Source organism: Osmerus mordax, chromosome 21 (genome assembly GCF_038355195.1).
Source record: "Osmerus mordax isolate fOsmMor3 chromosome 21, fOsmMor3.pri, whole genome shotgun sequence".
NCBI lineage: Eukaryota > Metazoa > Chordata > Actinopteri > Osmeriformes > Osmeridae > Osmerus > Osmerus mordax.
The window spans coordinates 8,470,654-8,484,958 of record NC_090070.1 but is presented as its reverse complement, the minus strand read 5'-3'; the positions used below and the strand labels follow the sequence as shown (position 1 = coordinate 8,484,958).

Genomic DNA, 14,305 nt, shown 5'->3' with positions numbered 1-14,305 from the left:
AAAGGGAAATCCACTGAATATTTCCGCACTTTCTTACTTAGGTATTTTTACATTTCTACAAACGTGAAATCAAATGTGAAATCAAATTAAACGCACTCGGTGAAATTCAACGGCGCAATTTGCACAACTACATTATCGACGCTGTTGTTGCTAATGAAACAAACGTTACGCACCCGTAATAACATTTTGCCATCGTTGGAAATCCCCAAACGCGTGTCACATTTCTCATGACAACACTTCCATTAGTGAGGGGCCGCAGTAGCACAGCACTGTATAGCTCCAAAATAAACTTGATTCAACGCACACACACACACGCACACACACGCGCACACACACAGAGAAACACCACCCAATGGGACATATTGGAGCACCGGAGTGTGAGACACAGGATACTTTGCTCTCGCACAAAGAGAGACGCCAACGAGGAAGCAGCCATCTGAGCGTGCTTGTTCTCACGTCTACGATCAACCGAGAGAAGAGGAAGGCTGGTCATGGTGAGTGGCTTACTGAGATATGAGCTCCACCAACTTGTGCGTGCGTGCGGGCGTGTTCGCGCCCAACGACACCCTCGTCTCTAATTGAAAGCGAGCCACGCCACCGCCGAATCCGGAATCTTCAGCTGGGACCTGCTGCGATTGGAGCGAGGCTCCATTCATCATCCTCACCAGATCTTTCGAGCAGAAAGGAGACAGGGTGGCAATTTGGACGGAAGAACTCGAGGGGGATGCGCGAAGAGTGTGTCGGAATGGGCGTGTGTGCGTGTGTGTGTGTCCCCCCCCCGCGCGCGCTTCCTGTGTGATGCAAATGGGTTCATTATGTCCTATTATCTACAACTACTCGGGTGCGCCTGCATAAACTATGCGCGTGCGTGACTGCGTGTGTGTGTGACGTGTGTGCGCGTCGAGGGAACGGCTCCTCTCGGTAGCCGTCGTGTGATCACCCAGTGTTAGCGCTGTGACACTTTCCCGACTCCAAGTGATAAAGAGATCGCTTGGAGGGCAGAGGAATCGAGGGCCCTTAATTTTTCACGACCCCTTTGAGCACATCATTGAATTATTGATGTTCTCCTGCTCAGGGGCGAAGCAGCGATGAGGAACGTCGTACGGGTCTCGTTTAGCGAACGCACCCCGCGCGTGCGGGGGGGGCTTCTAACGACACCGCCGTTCTCTGAAGAGGTGGGCTAGAGCAAGCCGCGCGGCCAGCCGGTTTACGCTGCCGGACAATGCCGTGCGACCGTCCAACCCGCTAGCCGACCGACAGGCAGCAAATGACTAAGTAATGAGTCATCCATCCACACAGGTAGACAAACACCCAGCCAGCCATAAAGGTGAACATGAAGGTTAGAGCGCGAGTGAGCCCTCTCCCGACAATAGCAATGCTTCATTTGGAGCCGCCTCACTACACCCGGGACGAATTCAAAGGCGCGATGATGCAAGACTGACTCCATATCATCCACACTCTCTCTGTGAAGAGATAATCTCTCTCTCTCTCTCTCTCTCTCTCTCTCGTCAACTTCTCTTTCTCCGGGAGCGTGAAGAGATAACGTAGCATCTTCCTCTCCCTCTCTCTCTTTACCTAATCTCCTTCCTCCTCTCTCTCTCGCCCTCTCTCTGAAAACCTAGACAGAGTCGCGGGAGACAAACGAGAGTTTCTCCAAAAAGTGCGGCCGGCCCCGCTAACCAGAGCAGTCCCGCGCTGCGTTTGAGCGTGGGCGCATTGGACCGCCGCCAGCCGCGCGGCTGCTCCGGAGGACCATAAACACGGGGCTCGCAGTGTGCCGTTTGTTTAGACGAGCGCCGTTCGCCGTGCCAACGACACGTACTGGGGGCTGTGGGCTACGCCGAGGGAGAGAGAGGGAGAGCCGTGTCCGAGCGAAACACGGCGGGGGTTAGGGACTGTTGCCATGGTTACCTGAGATTCGCGCCGAGCCTCCCCGGCTGTGGAGGGGCGGGGCCTGGAAGGCGTAGACCACGTCGCTCTCGGCGATGCTCGTCAGGTCGTCCTCGTCGGAGAAGGAGCGCTGGAAGCCCGTGGGGTAGAGCTCTGCCAGGATCACCTGGAGAGAGGGAGAGAGAGAGACAGGGACACAGAGAGAGAGACAGAGAGAATGAGAGGGAGAGAGAGAAAGAGATACCCGAGAGAGAGATGAAGGGTGGTAGTGTGTAAACATTGTTTAGAGATTCCTTGCGCACGCCTCCCCCCCGTGTTTTGTGAGAAAGGCTTTAAGACACAAACAAAAAGACACGGACGGACGGACAGACAAACCGGCAGGGCTGACAGACAGGTAGACAGACACAAGGAGAGAGGCAGACAGACATACAGTCAGGCTGAAAAAGAGTCAGACAAACAAACAGTCAGGCATGCAGACAGGCACAGGATGACAGACAGTCAAACAGTCAGGGAAAACCGTTGGGGAGATAGGAAGGCAAACAGACAAACAAATATGGCAGACAGGCAGACAGACAGACAGACAGACAGACAGACAGGCAGACAGACAGGCAGACAGGCAGACAGACAGACAGGCAGGCAGGCAGGCAGGCAGGCAGGACGGCAGGCAGGCAGGCAGGCAGGCAGGCAGGCAGGCAGGACGGCAGTCATTCAGACAAGCAAATGGGAAGGCAGAAGGACAAGATAGACCAGGTCTATTCTAAACTGCTTCTTGCACAGTGGGATCTGTAATAAGGCCCAGCAGTGGGGCAGAAAGGAAAATCTCTCTGCCCCTCCCTCCCTCCCTCCCTCCCTCCCTCCCTCCCTCCCTCCCTCCCTCCCTCCCTCTCTCAATCTCCTGCTAGCAGTCTATTCCTTTCTTTTTCCAATGCTCTTCTTCACGTGTCCTCCTCACCAACTTACTTGCAACCTTCTTCGTCTGCCTGTTCTCTCCCTATCATTATTGTATCTGTCCAATTCTGTCTTCTTTTTTTACCACCATCTCTTCCCTCTCTGTCAGTCAATTATTTCCTTTCTCCGGGCATGCCAGTATGTTTCTGCCTCTTTTTCTGGTGGATCTTCTCTGTCTCTCTCTGTCTCTCTCTGTCTCTCTCTGTCTCTCTCTGTCTCTCTCTGTCTCTCTCCTTTTGCATCATATCTCTCTCTCTCTCTCTCTCTCTCTCTCTGTCTCTCTCTCTCTCTCTCTCTCTCTCTGTTTCTCTCTCTATCGCCGTTTCTCTCCCCTTATTGCCCTGTCGCCTCTCACTGTAGTCTGTGGCGTCTCTCTATAGTCTTCAATCACCTCCTCGCACCCTACTCCTCCGTGGCCGTCAATACACTCATCTCCGTCTATCACCTGTTCTCTATTTCTGCCTGCTTCTCCATTCCTCTCTTGGCACCCCCCCCGCCCCCCCCCCCTACCCCCCTCTAGATTTTCTCAATTTTCACCCGGTTCCTAACAGACAAGAAAGAACCGCTGTTCTCCATGGGGGGATAAACACAGAGACCCCCCACCTTCCGCTCCTCCTCCTCTCGGCTGCTGCCTCCCTCCCTCCCTCGCCCCCCCCCCCCGCCTCCCTCTCGTCTCCGCCCACTCATGCCCTCCCCCTCCATCATCCCTCGCTCACCCTGAGGTGAACTCCAGGGCCCACTCGTCTCCTCCCCTTTTCCTCTTCCTCCTCCTCCTGATCCTTTTAGCTCTCCTCTCCTCCCTTCTTCTTCTTCTTCAGCTGCCACTCCCTCCCTCCCACACTCCCTCCCTCCCACACTCCCTCCCTCCCTTCCACACTGCCTCCCTCCCACACTCCCTCCCTCCCTCCCTTCCACACTGCCTCCCTCCCACACTCCCTCCCTCCCTCCCACACTCCCTCCCTCCCTTCCACACTGCCTCCCTCCCACACTCCCTCCCTCCCACACTCCCTCCCTCCCTTCCACACTCCCTCCCTCCCACACTCCCTCCCACACTCCCTCCATTCACCAGGACTGTGTGCGTGTGTGAGTGCGCGTGCATCCCCGTACCTGGTCTGGGGAGATCTTGCCCTCCTCCGCGACCATGGCCCTCAGGCAGGAGACGGAGCCGAACAGGGGCACGGCCAGACCCACGCGCAGGTACCTCTGGCCCTTGGTACTGAACACCAGGGTCACGCACATGGACCTGAGGGAGGGGAGGGGGGGGGGGGGAAGGGGGATGGAAAGTGAACTCTGTGATTGTCGCGTCTCACATTCCCTCTGGGCCAAGCTGTCCCAGGGAAAGCTCTCTGAGTTTGCGACAGGGACCAACGGCGTCCTGCGAAAACCGGCCGACAAAAAAAAAGTTCAGTGGTCCAGTTGAGGTCTTACCTAAATAAACAACCCAGGACACACAGGCCAATTGATTTGGATGTAGGCATCTCATTACATACTCACAGTCAGCTGTGGGCAACATCGGCCTTATTTTGGTCTCTGGAATGCGATCTTTCTCTCTTTCCATCTCTCTCTCTCTCTCTCTCTCTCTCTCTCTCTCTCTTTCGCTCTCTCTCGCTATCTCTCTCGCTCTCTCTCTCAATCTTTCTCTCTCGCTCTCTCTCTCAATCTTTCTCTCTCACTCTCTCTCGCTCTCTCTCTCGCTCTCTCTCTCGCTCTCTCTCTCGCTCTCTCTCTCGCTCTCTCTCGCTCTCTCTCTCTCTCTCTCGTTCTATTCTCTGACACCTTTTTTTTCCGCATGTCAAAGTGGACAGGGCCGTATTGCCTTACAGAGGAACACTTTGCTGACTTACAGCGTTTGTTGTGTTTGGGAAAATTGGATAGAAAATGTTTGGTCAGGAACTTTTGATGAGCGCGATTTCTCACAGTGGGGGGCGACAACGGCTGGCGCGCCGATGGGTGTGTGTGTTTGTGTGTGTGTGACTGTGTGTGTGTGTGTGTGTGTGTGTGTGTGACTGTGTGCTGCGGAGGATCCATCTGCTATTCCCCTCCAGGGACAGCTCACATCTCCATCAGCATCCCCACCACAGTGTCTCTCCTGTCTCTATCAGGTAACTCTCCCCTCATCTCCTCCGTCTCTCCGGCCCTCTCTCTCCTTTCGCAAGCTGCTCATCCTTCTATCCCAACGTGCCGTTTCCTACCGCGCTCAAAGATGTGGCCGAGCAGGAAAAATGGCGTCAAAGGGCTTTTGTGAAGGACACAGGGGATATGTCATACAGTGTGTGTGTGTGTGTGTGCGTGCGTGTATGGTCTTACCGTGTCTGCCGTAGGGGGATGGGCAAGGAGATGCACAAGAAGGGGTCAAAGGTGTTGCTCTGTTTAAGGCAATGGGGACACGTCAGGCATGACCTGATGACAGAGAGATAAAGAGAGACAGAGAGAGAGAGAGAGAGGGGGAAAGAGAGACAGAGAGAGAGAGAGAGAGAGAGAAAGAGAGAGACATGGGTTTGTTATGATCAGCTTGTAACACTCACTGAGACCCATACGTCAACCCACCTGACAAATCAATCTCCAACACAATCCAGACCGCCACTCTCTCTCTCCTGTTAAGGTCGTCCTACTATACCGTGGCTGCATAGTGTAAACTACCCTTATGTCATGGCACAGGAGTGTGTTTACGGACGTGGGCTCGCTCGCCCACACTCTACCACCAACACTGAGAAAGGGATGAGGAGGGAGGAGGTATAGGGGGTGAGGGAGGAAGGGGTGAGGAGGGAGGAGGTATAGGGGGTGAGGGAGGAAGGGGTTGAGGAGGGAGGAGGTATAGGGGGTGAGGGAGGAAGGGGGTGAGGAGGGAGGAGGTATAGGGGGTGAGGGAGGAAGGGGGTGAGGAGGGAGGAGGCTCACAATCCTCTCTTGCTAGGTCTTGTATAGGGAGTTTGTGGTTCATTATTAAGTAGGTGCCGGACATAGAAAGTGCATTTGGGTGGGGGTGTGTGTGTCGTTGGGAGAGGGGGGGAGGCCACCCCCCCCCCCCCTCCCCCCCCTCCCATACCTGCAGCATGACACTTCCTAGCACACCCGGAGAGAGAGAGAGAGAGAGAGAGAGAGAGAGAGAGGGGGGGGGGGGGGGGGGGGTGAGGGAGAGAGAGAGAGAGAGGGAGAGAGAGAGAGGGGGAGAGAGACAGGACCAGAAATAGAGAACGACAGGAAGCCACAGGAATCTCAATATTTCAGCACAGCGTTAAAAACTTAGAACCGGCGGGAGGATGAACGAAAGAGACAGATTATTACAGCGGAGGAACAGGATAAAAGAGAGAGACGGAGAGAGAGTGTACGAGAGAGAGAGACACGCAAAGAGAGAGAGAGAGACAATTATGCTACAGAGGGCTAGGTCAACAATACATTCACACAACCGCAACCTATGACATCATCACTCTGCGGCATAGATTCCCTATACCCCATCTCATGTCACGCAACCCCCGAGCAGTGTCACTGACCCAGCTTAAACCCCCACTATGCATTAAGAAGTCCCTGGTCGCTCGCCAAAGCTAGTCCCCGGCATTATCCTAGAGGGGATAGCGACTTGGATATTAGCCTAGAGGGGATAGCGACTTGGATATTAGCCTAGAGGGGATTGTGTGCGTGTATCTGTGTGTGTGTGTGGGGGGAGGGGGGGGTGCAGGCCGACCCTGGAGAGGCTATCAGCTGTAGCAGTGCATAGAGAAGGGGGATAAGGCTGGAGATGATCATGGAGGGTTTAAGCACTGAACATGGAGGATTTACACTGGGCTGGGAGGGCTACGGCTAGCCAGGACAACCCTGTCAGAGAGAGAGAGAGAGAGAGAGAGAGAGAGAGAGAGAGAGAGAGAGAGAGGGAGAGAGAGAGAGAGAGAGAGAGAGAGAGGGAGAGGGAGAGAGAGAGAGAGAGAGGGAGAGAGGGAGAGAGAGAAACAGAGAGAGAGAGGGAGGTAGAGAGTGCGAGGGATGGAGAGAGAGAGAGAGAGAGAGAGAGAGAGAGAGGGGGAGAGAGAGAGGGGGAGAGAGGGAGAGAGAGAAACAGAGAGAGAGAGGGAGGTAGAGAGTGCGAGGGATGGAGAGAGAGAGAAACAGAGAGAGAGGGAGGGAGGGGAGAGAGAGAAAGAGAAAAGGCAGAGTGAGTGTGTGTTTGGTGCCAAGGGAGGTCATGATAAAATAAAAATGGAAGGGTGGGAAAAAGGAATAGAAGCAATATAGGTAGAAGAGATGAGAGAGGTGAGAGAGGAACTGAGAAGGTGTAAGACTGGGGGAAAGTGTGTGCCAGGAACACAAATTGAAAGGGGGGAGGAAGAAAAAGACATGAGAGGTGTGGGAGGGGAGAGAGAGAGAGAGAGAGAGAGAGAGAGAGAGAGAGAGAGAGAGAGAGAGAGACCAGAGCTAGCTTGTCAGTAAGCAGGAGAGAGATGCCTTTCATGCCATCTCACCACAGCAGTTATCAGCTGAAAGTGTTTACTTGGTGGGTACAGTATAAGAGTCCTTTGAGAGCAGTTACATCCGAATGCAGCTTGTCCACTTTGTAGAGTTGGTTTTCAATGTCACTAATGTCAATGCCTTGGCGACTTTTGTACTAAGACTTAAACTGTTCGAACACATTTTAGTATCAACACACAGCATCACTTAGAACGACTGACGCACTTGGGATGGTGAGAGCACACACACACACACACAATCCAGCTTTTGTGGGTGCGTTTTGTTTCTTTGTTATTCCACATTCCCTATGCACAGTTTTCATAGTTTCTGTTAAGAGCTGGTCTGAGTTCAGCGCTTACAGAACCGCAAGCACCATGCCAATTCAGATTGTGTTCTGTATGAGCGAGCGTGTGCCTGCGCCTCCTGTCCTCCCCTGTGACTCGGGCCGTCTCCTCGCCGCTCGGAAGCGCAGGCCCGGGCTCGCACGGTGTTAGCGGTCTGCCATTAGTCATCATTTATGGAGACACGGTGCCACCCTCGCCTTCCTCCCCCCAAAACGACTGACATGAACACGGGACACCACCCGCATAGCTAAACACGCCACGCTCGTGTTCTCCACCTCGACGCAGCTAAACACGCTACGCTCGTGTTCTCCACCTCGACGCAGCTAAACACGCCACGCTCGTGTTCTCCACCTCGACGCAGCTAAACACGCCACGCTCGTGTTCTCCACCTCGACGCGGCTAAACACGCCACGCTCGTGTTCTCCACCTCGACGCGGCTAAACACGCCACGCTCGTGTTCTCCACCTCGACGCAGCTAAACACGCCACGCTCGTGTTCTCCACCTCGACGCAGCTAAACACGCCACGCTCGTGTTCTCCACCTCGACGCAGCTAAACACGCTACGCTCGTGTTCTCCACCTCGACGCGGCTAAACACGCCACGCTCGTGTTCTCCACCTCGACGCGGCTTCCCTAATAAGATAAAGAGGTGTAGGACACGGTATACTACCTTGCGCACGGTCTTAGAAGCACTGCATGCGTCATTAAGCTTTATATGACGTTCAAGACGTGCGGTATGTACTGTTAAACGTTGCTAAATGCTAACCGCTAAATGCTCAGTGTTATGTACCCAAGACATGTTGCAGGCCTATGCTAGGTCGTGTATCAATTCCCTTCACTATCCAGAGACGATACAGCAGCTCTGAGTCAGACTAATGTATTCCCCCATTTACAGTCCATCTTATCAAAGATACAAAAAAAAGAAAGAGTTGGGGGGTGGGGAAAAGTTGAGAAAAATAGCTGATAACTTTCACAGGGTTACAGCCGGTCCGGGGACCACTCAGCGGATGTGAAAAGCCCATTTGAGATTCAATCCCGTCGGCAATTTCCATAAATTCATGGCTAAAGGGCGCATGAGTGTGCATGGAGACACAAGAAGGGGAGGGTGGGTGGTACCTGAGGAAGAGGCCGTCCTCGTGCTGCCTGACTGACCCCCCCCTCCCCCACGCACCATCTGAAGGACCCCTGGTGACCCTGTGGAGACGGGCATGAGGGCGTGTGGGGCTTCTGTATCCACGGCGATGATGGATGGGGTGCAGGTGCTTGTGGGTGTCGCGCCCCCCCCTGACCGTGGCACCTCGGGATGAATTCGACCTGAACAGCTTCAGTCCCTGCCAGTGGAGGTATGAACCCAGCACACAGCACTGGAGGACAGGGAAAACCAACATCTATCAAAAAAACTATCGGCTTTGATCGGATCCTGGAGTTTCTGACTCGGGGATAATGTGATGTTCTGACCTTGAACTTCAGACGTGGCTGTCTAAAAGAGTCTTGTTTGGGGAGGGATAGCATCTGTTACTTTCATGTGGAACCAACCTTCCTGTGTTGATTTACATTTAGTCATTTAGCAGTTACATCCGAATGCAGCTTGTCCACTTTGTAGAGTTGGTTTTCAATGTCACTAATGTCAATGCCTTGGCGACTTCTGTACTAAGACTTTCGAACTGTTCGAACACATTTTTGTATCAACACACAGCATCACTTAGAAACACTGACGCACTTGCAGTCGCACACGCAACTGCTAACCTTCAGATTACTAGCCCGATTCCGTAACCGCTCAGCCACCTGACTCCTGTTGATGATGAGCACAGTCTGGGCCTTAAGAAGTCCCCTTGTGTATGGGATCAAATAAGAGTCATTAATATTTTGAGGTTGGGGAAGAACAGTTTGCGAATGTGTAATAACGTTTTGCAGATGTCGATTTTTTTGGAGCACGCGTACAAACATTTTGTAGCCGCACATGATTATGTCTACAGATACTAATCTTTTTTTTTTTACACACGCACAAACTATTTTCTACAAAGCTACAAAGTTTTTTCATGCACATTCGCAAACTTTTTTCACAAGCTCATAATATTTACGTGTTCTCATTCGATCCCATTTTCGCTTAGCGTGCTTGTGTGACACGTAGGTGTCTGTGTGATATTCTGCTGCGTTATTCATGCGTTTGCGGATGTGAGCGCATGTAGCACACGTTTACATATTTTGCAATGGGGTGTGTCAGGGGGGGGGCTGTGCAGGCAATCGCGAGCGTGTGTGTATGAGCGTTTCGTATTCACACGTGTGTGCGTGACCGCGAATGAGCGTGTACGGGAAACACATCCACACATTTCGAGTACGCATCCCAGCTCCCGTGTGCGCTCGGCTCCATCTGCAGTGTGGAGATAGGAGGGCCCGGTCCGTCGGCCGGTTCCCTAATCGCCCCTCTCTCTCCCTCTGCGTCCCCCCCGGGCCTCCCTCCTCCTCCTCTCCCTCCCCACCCCCCGATCTTCAACTTCCCTACCTCTCGTCCCTCCCTCCTGCTGAGCCCTCCTACCGCGTCGGCCTCCATCCCCCCTCTCCCCTCCTTCCTCTCCTCTTACCCTTAATTTGTCTTTCGCGGCACCAGCCCCGCTTGCAGAGCCCAGCACACAGCCCAGCGGGGGAGCAGATTCCCTCAACAAGAGGAAACCAGCTCTGGACTATCATCTCTGGCCAGCCTCCTTCAAGGCTAGCAGCTAGCGCTACAGGCTAATGTAGTTCATCCTGTTGTGTCTTTCACCGCAAAGATGTCAATAATTCTACGGTACAGCGGATGGCATGCGCGCGGTCACACGGTCACGCTCTCTGAACAACGCTGTTGTGACACATACACTCTCTCATCTCTTTCTCCCTGCCTTTTTCTCCCTCCCCCCCCCCCCCGTTTCTCGAAAGAGGATTCTCTCACTGCCAAAAGCAATCGAAAAAACTGTCTGCAATTTTGACAATTACTCCTCAACAACATCCCACCATGAGACTGCACGGTCTCTACAGCCTCAGAGGGCTCTAATAACAGCCCGAGCGCCAACAGGGCCGGGGGTCTATATACTGTAATTGTGTTTATTTTGCAGTGAGGTGGGGGGGGGGCGGGGCACTCAAGGTTAAGTAAACACAGGCCTAAGTGGCGGGTAATTGGCCAGCACGTCGTGCGTCCGTATATGAGTGAGTGGTGTCCGGCAAGTGTGTGTGTGCCTCCTGAGAGACGAGAGATGGCGGGAGGATCAAAGAAGCTCCTCGCTTCCTAACAACCACCGCCGCTGTCGTAACACAAACTTCAAAGCAGTCGGGACGACCCCAGGTGAGGTCAGCGCGGGGGCCGACGGCACGCCCCGGCGGAGGGGGCAGGAGCGGAGGCCGACTCTCCCTCGCAATCAAAGGAAGTGGAGGAAGCGTATTCTAGTTTGGGGAAAACAGTAGAACCGTCGACGTTCGTCTGCGGGGCCTGTCCTGTGTATGAACTCGGGGAACTGGCCCTAGCTATCATCTTGAAGATACATGTGGCCTATTGATAAAAGACCCCCCCCCGTGGCAGCGTTCAAACGAAGAAGGTTTTCTGTTGATCTCCCCAAAGATCTCAATTGGGACAACAGGGACAACAGGCAGGATAGCCGATCACAGAGCAGTATGAACCCAGGGTGCCCAGGGGAGCGGAGGAAACGCTGGCTTCGGCTTTCTCCCGCCTCCCGTCCGTTGATGGTGAATGTAGAAGCTGCGACAAGCTGAATGAGGAGGCTTGACAAAGACTCGATTCGTCCGATAGAGTGACAGCCACTCGTCCCTCGCTCTCACGGTCTCTCTCTTCCTCCCTCGCTCTCACGGTCTCTCTCTTCCTCCCCTCGTTCAGCGGCCCGGGGTGCCAGACGGCTTTGGCGTTAATCGCAAACATTTATTCCGATCAGACAACTCCACAGAATGCCTGTGAGGAGTCTCGCCGAGTTATAAAAAGATCGGGGCGGAGAGAGAGAGAGGGGCGTAAACGAGAGAGAGAGGGAGAGAGATAGGGATGGAGAGACAGGAGAGGAGGGTGGAAGAGAAAAAGAGAAATTGAGATGGAAAGCGGTGGAGAGGGGGAGGCCGATAGCGAAGACAGACAGAAGAGGCAAGCGGGACTGAGAGAGAGAGAGATACCGAGAGCGATTGTGTTTTTTTGGGGGGGGGGGGGGGGGGGGGGGGGGGGATTCGACGCAATTAGAAGTGGGCGCCATGGCAACGGCAATTACAGAGTGATTATATAAAGAAGAGGGGAGGGGAGAAGTCGTCAGAGTAGTCACAGCAGATAGGGGTTGAGTGAGAAGTCTGGCTACCTGTTCTTTAAAAGTACCCAAGTTTAGCCCAGGGCCTGAAATAAAAGTCCATATAAGATGCCCTTCCAACTTGTGTAAGACACTTTCATGTCTGCTTTAAGAACAGGATTTCTGCGTAAATGGTCGGGTCATGTCAACAAGGGTCATCAGTGACAAGCAAACTGTAATGCCCCCCCCCCCCCCCCCCCCCCCCTGTCTAAAATGTCTGCTGTCAAAGTTTCTAGTCCATAGTCATTTAGTCATTTTAGCAGACGCTCTTATCCAGAGCGATAGTCAATTACTCTAACAAGGTCCTTTGTGGTTACAAGCTAAAAAGGGGATATAGGGAAGGGGAAGTGGTAGAGGTAGAGTGTGTGTGTGTGTGTGTGTACATGTGTTTGAGGCAAGGTGCAGCCTCGCCATGCAAAACCATCACAAAACCACCAAACCATCGCTTCCCCTACCCACCCAAACCACACACACACACACATCCACACAAACACCCATACACACATCCGCCCCACACCTCGTATCCATAGTCTAGCCTAACAGCAGCTTCCTAGGCAAATTGTCTGGGTTGCAATTACAGGAGAACTCCTGCTTGTTACGCCACTTCAGAAACCGAGGGGGAGGACTCAGGCGGAAAATTACAAGGCGAGTTTTTAGAGAGAAACAAGCACAATATGAGCCACTGTAATCGACTTACAGCAGACTGCCTTGTTCCTCTTGTAGACATTGTGGACTCGCTACCGAGACGTATACTTATGAATGAAGGCATAGTGCTGTGTGCTAGCTGGTGATTAGGCGTGCTGTAGGAGTGACTCAACATACCGCTACACCTGGTAGGCCTGTTCGCCATAGGTCAGCTGGCAGGCACACACACACACACACACACACAGGTGAGTACACACACCCACACGCTTTGGCTGTAGGAGAATGCTTGCATGCTGAGGAACCAGTTTAAGTGGTATGTGTGCGTTGGTTCTGGGCGGTGGGTCTCTTTGGTGGGTCCATGGTGTGGCTGTGGGGGTTTACACACACACACACACACACACACACACTTCTCCACGATACTCATCAGAAGGGTGGGTGAGTGTGTTATACTGCGTGGCAGGTGTGAACGTCCTCTGTCGATTGTTGGCCCATGGTCCATGATTGATGTTCTTGGTTTGTAATTACTGCCCTGAGAAGAACTGTAATCAGGTAAGCGATGGGTGCTAATAACTAGCGCTTTCACACAGGAAACAGCCTGTTTCGAGGCCTGTATAGCCCTAATTACCCTAGCTCAATGGACCTCTGATAGGAGAAAGAAAGCATTAGGTGCCATCCATTTGAGGCAGAAAGAGAAAGTAGAGAAAGGTGCTTCTAATAATAGAAAGGTCCAAAGAACGGAGAGATGGAGATGCGCGTGTGTGGGTTGACGGAGCACAAGGAACGCAGCCAGCTCCAGAAGTTGACGACGATGGCAGGCTAGGTGTAATTGGCATGTTTTTTTGGGTTTGTTGTTTTTCACAAAGCTGTTATTGGCATAGGGGTGTTTAGCTGTTTAAGATGCGGTCGGTGTCTTTGGCGCACGCGTGTTGGAGGAGGATTTCCTCCAGTGGCGCTACGCTAATCTGCCAATGAATCGAAGGCTAATCTGATCATCGGATCCCGTTAATGCGCCCAGGTGTGGTTTCGAAGTCAGCCGCACCACGAGCCCCCCCCAAAAATGTTGGACGAGTGCGGAACCCACACACGCATACTTTATGACCGGGATTCCAGCGGTGGTACAGCAAACTCTATGGAACACCCACAGCTCCTGTGGTCCCAACCTCTTGGGAAATTGTTCTTTCCCTCCATAGGCAAAGTCTGAATGGATTTAGAAGAATGATTACCAATTAGCCACCCTGAGGGATGTGAGGGAGATTCTTGTCCAGGGGGGAGGAAACATTAGTACATAATCCATAATCCTGTGATGAGGGGAGTGGGATTATCCCGTGATTGAACGCGTGGTTAACCTTGCACCGTCGTCAATACAGGAGGACTGTCTGAGTGTCTCTCTCTATTGACCGGCTGAGAGTAATCCACCAGAACGATGGCGGGCCAAACGTGATGGGAAGCCGTCTTCCCGCTGTGACAGGTTTTGTTTGCTAATGGGACATGAGCTCCTTGTCGCATCGCATTGATTAAGAAGGGCTAATAGCACCCGACTGCTTCGTTTTAATTGGACAAACAAATGAAATGGAAATGACCAAATGAAGACGAGGAAAAGTCAACCACCGTCTACGCTGACTTCCGTTCCTCGCGTCCTGAAATGTGCTCGGGCTAGCGACCCCACGTGACAGACAGAACCAAAGTTTGGTTTTATTGGCTTGGCTGAAGCTCAGAGTGTACCCATTGT

General features: G+C 53.0%; 1 protein-coding gene across 1 annotated transcript in view; it reads right to left on the bottom strand.

Moving 5' to 3' along the window:
- Window positions 1-14,305, bottom strand: part of usp43a (ubiquitin specific peptidase 43a) — a 64,342-nt gene that overhangs the window by 24,050 nt on the left and 25,987 nt on the right. The window contains exons 4-6 of the mRNA XM_067259510.1: window positions 5,146-5,238; window positions 3,946-4,081; window positions 1,912-2,056 (exon numbers count right to left, since the gene is read on the bottom strand). Of these exons, the coding sequence (XP_067115611.1) occupies window positions 1,912-2,056; window positions 3,946-4,081; window positions 5,146-5,238 (374 nt within the window). The remainder of the gene's footprint in view (window positions 1-1,911; window positions 2,057-3,945; window positions 4,082-5,145; window positions 5,239-14,305) is intronic.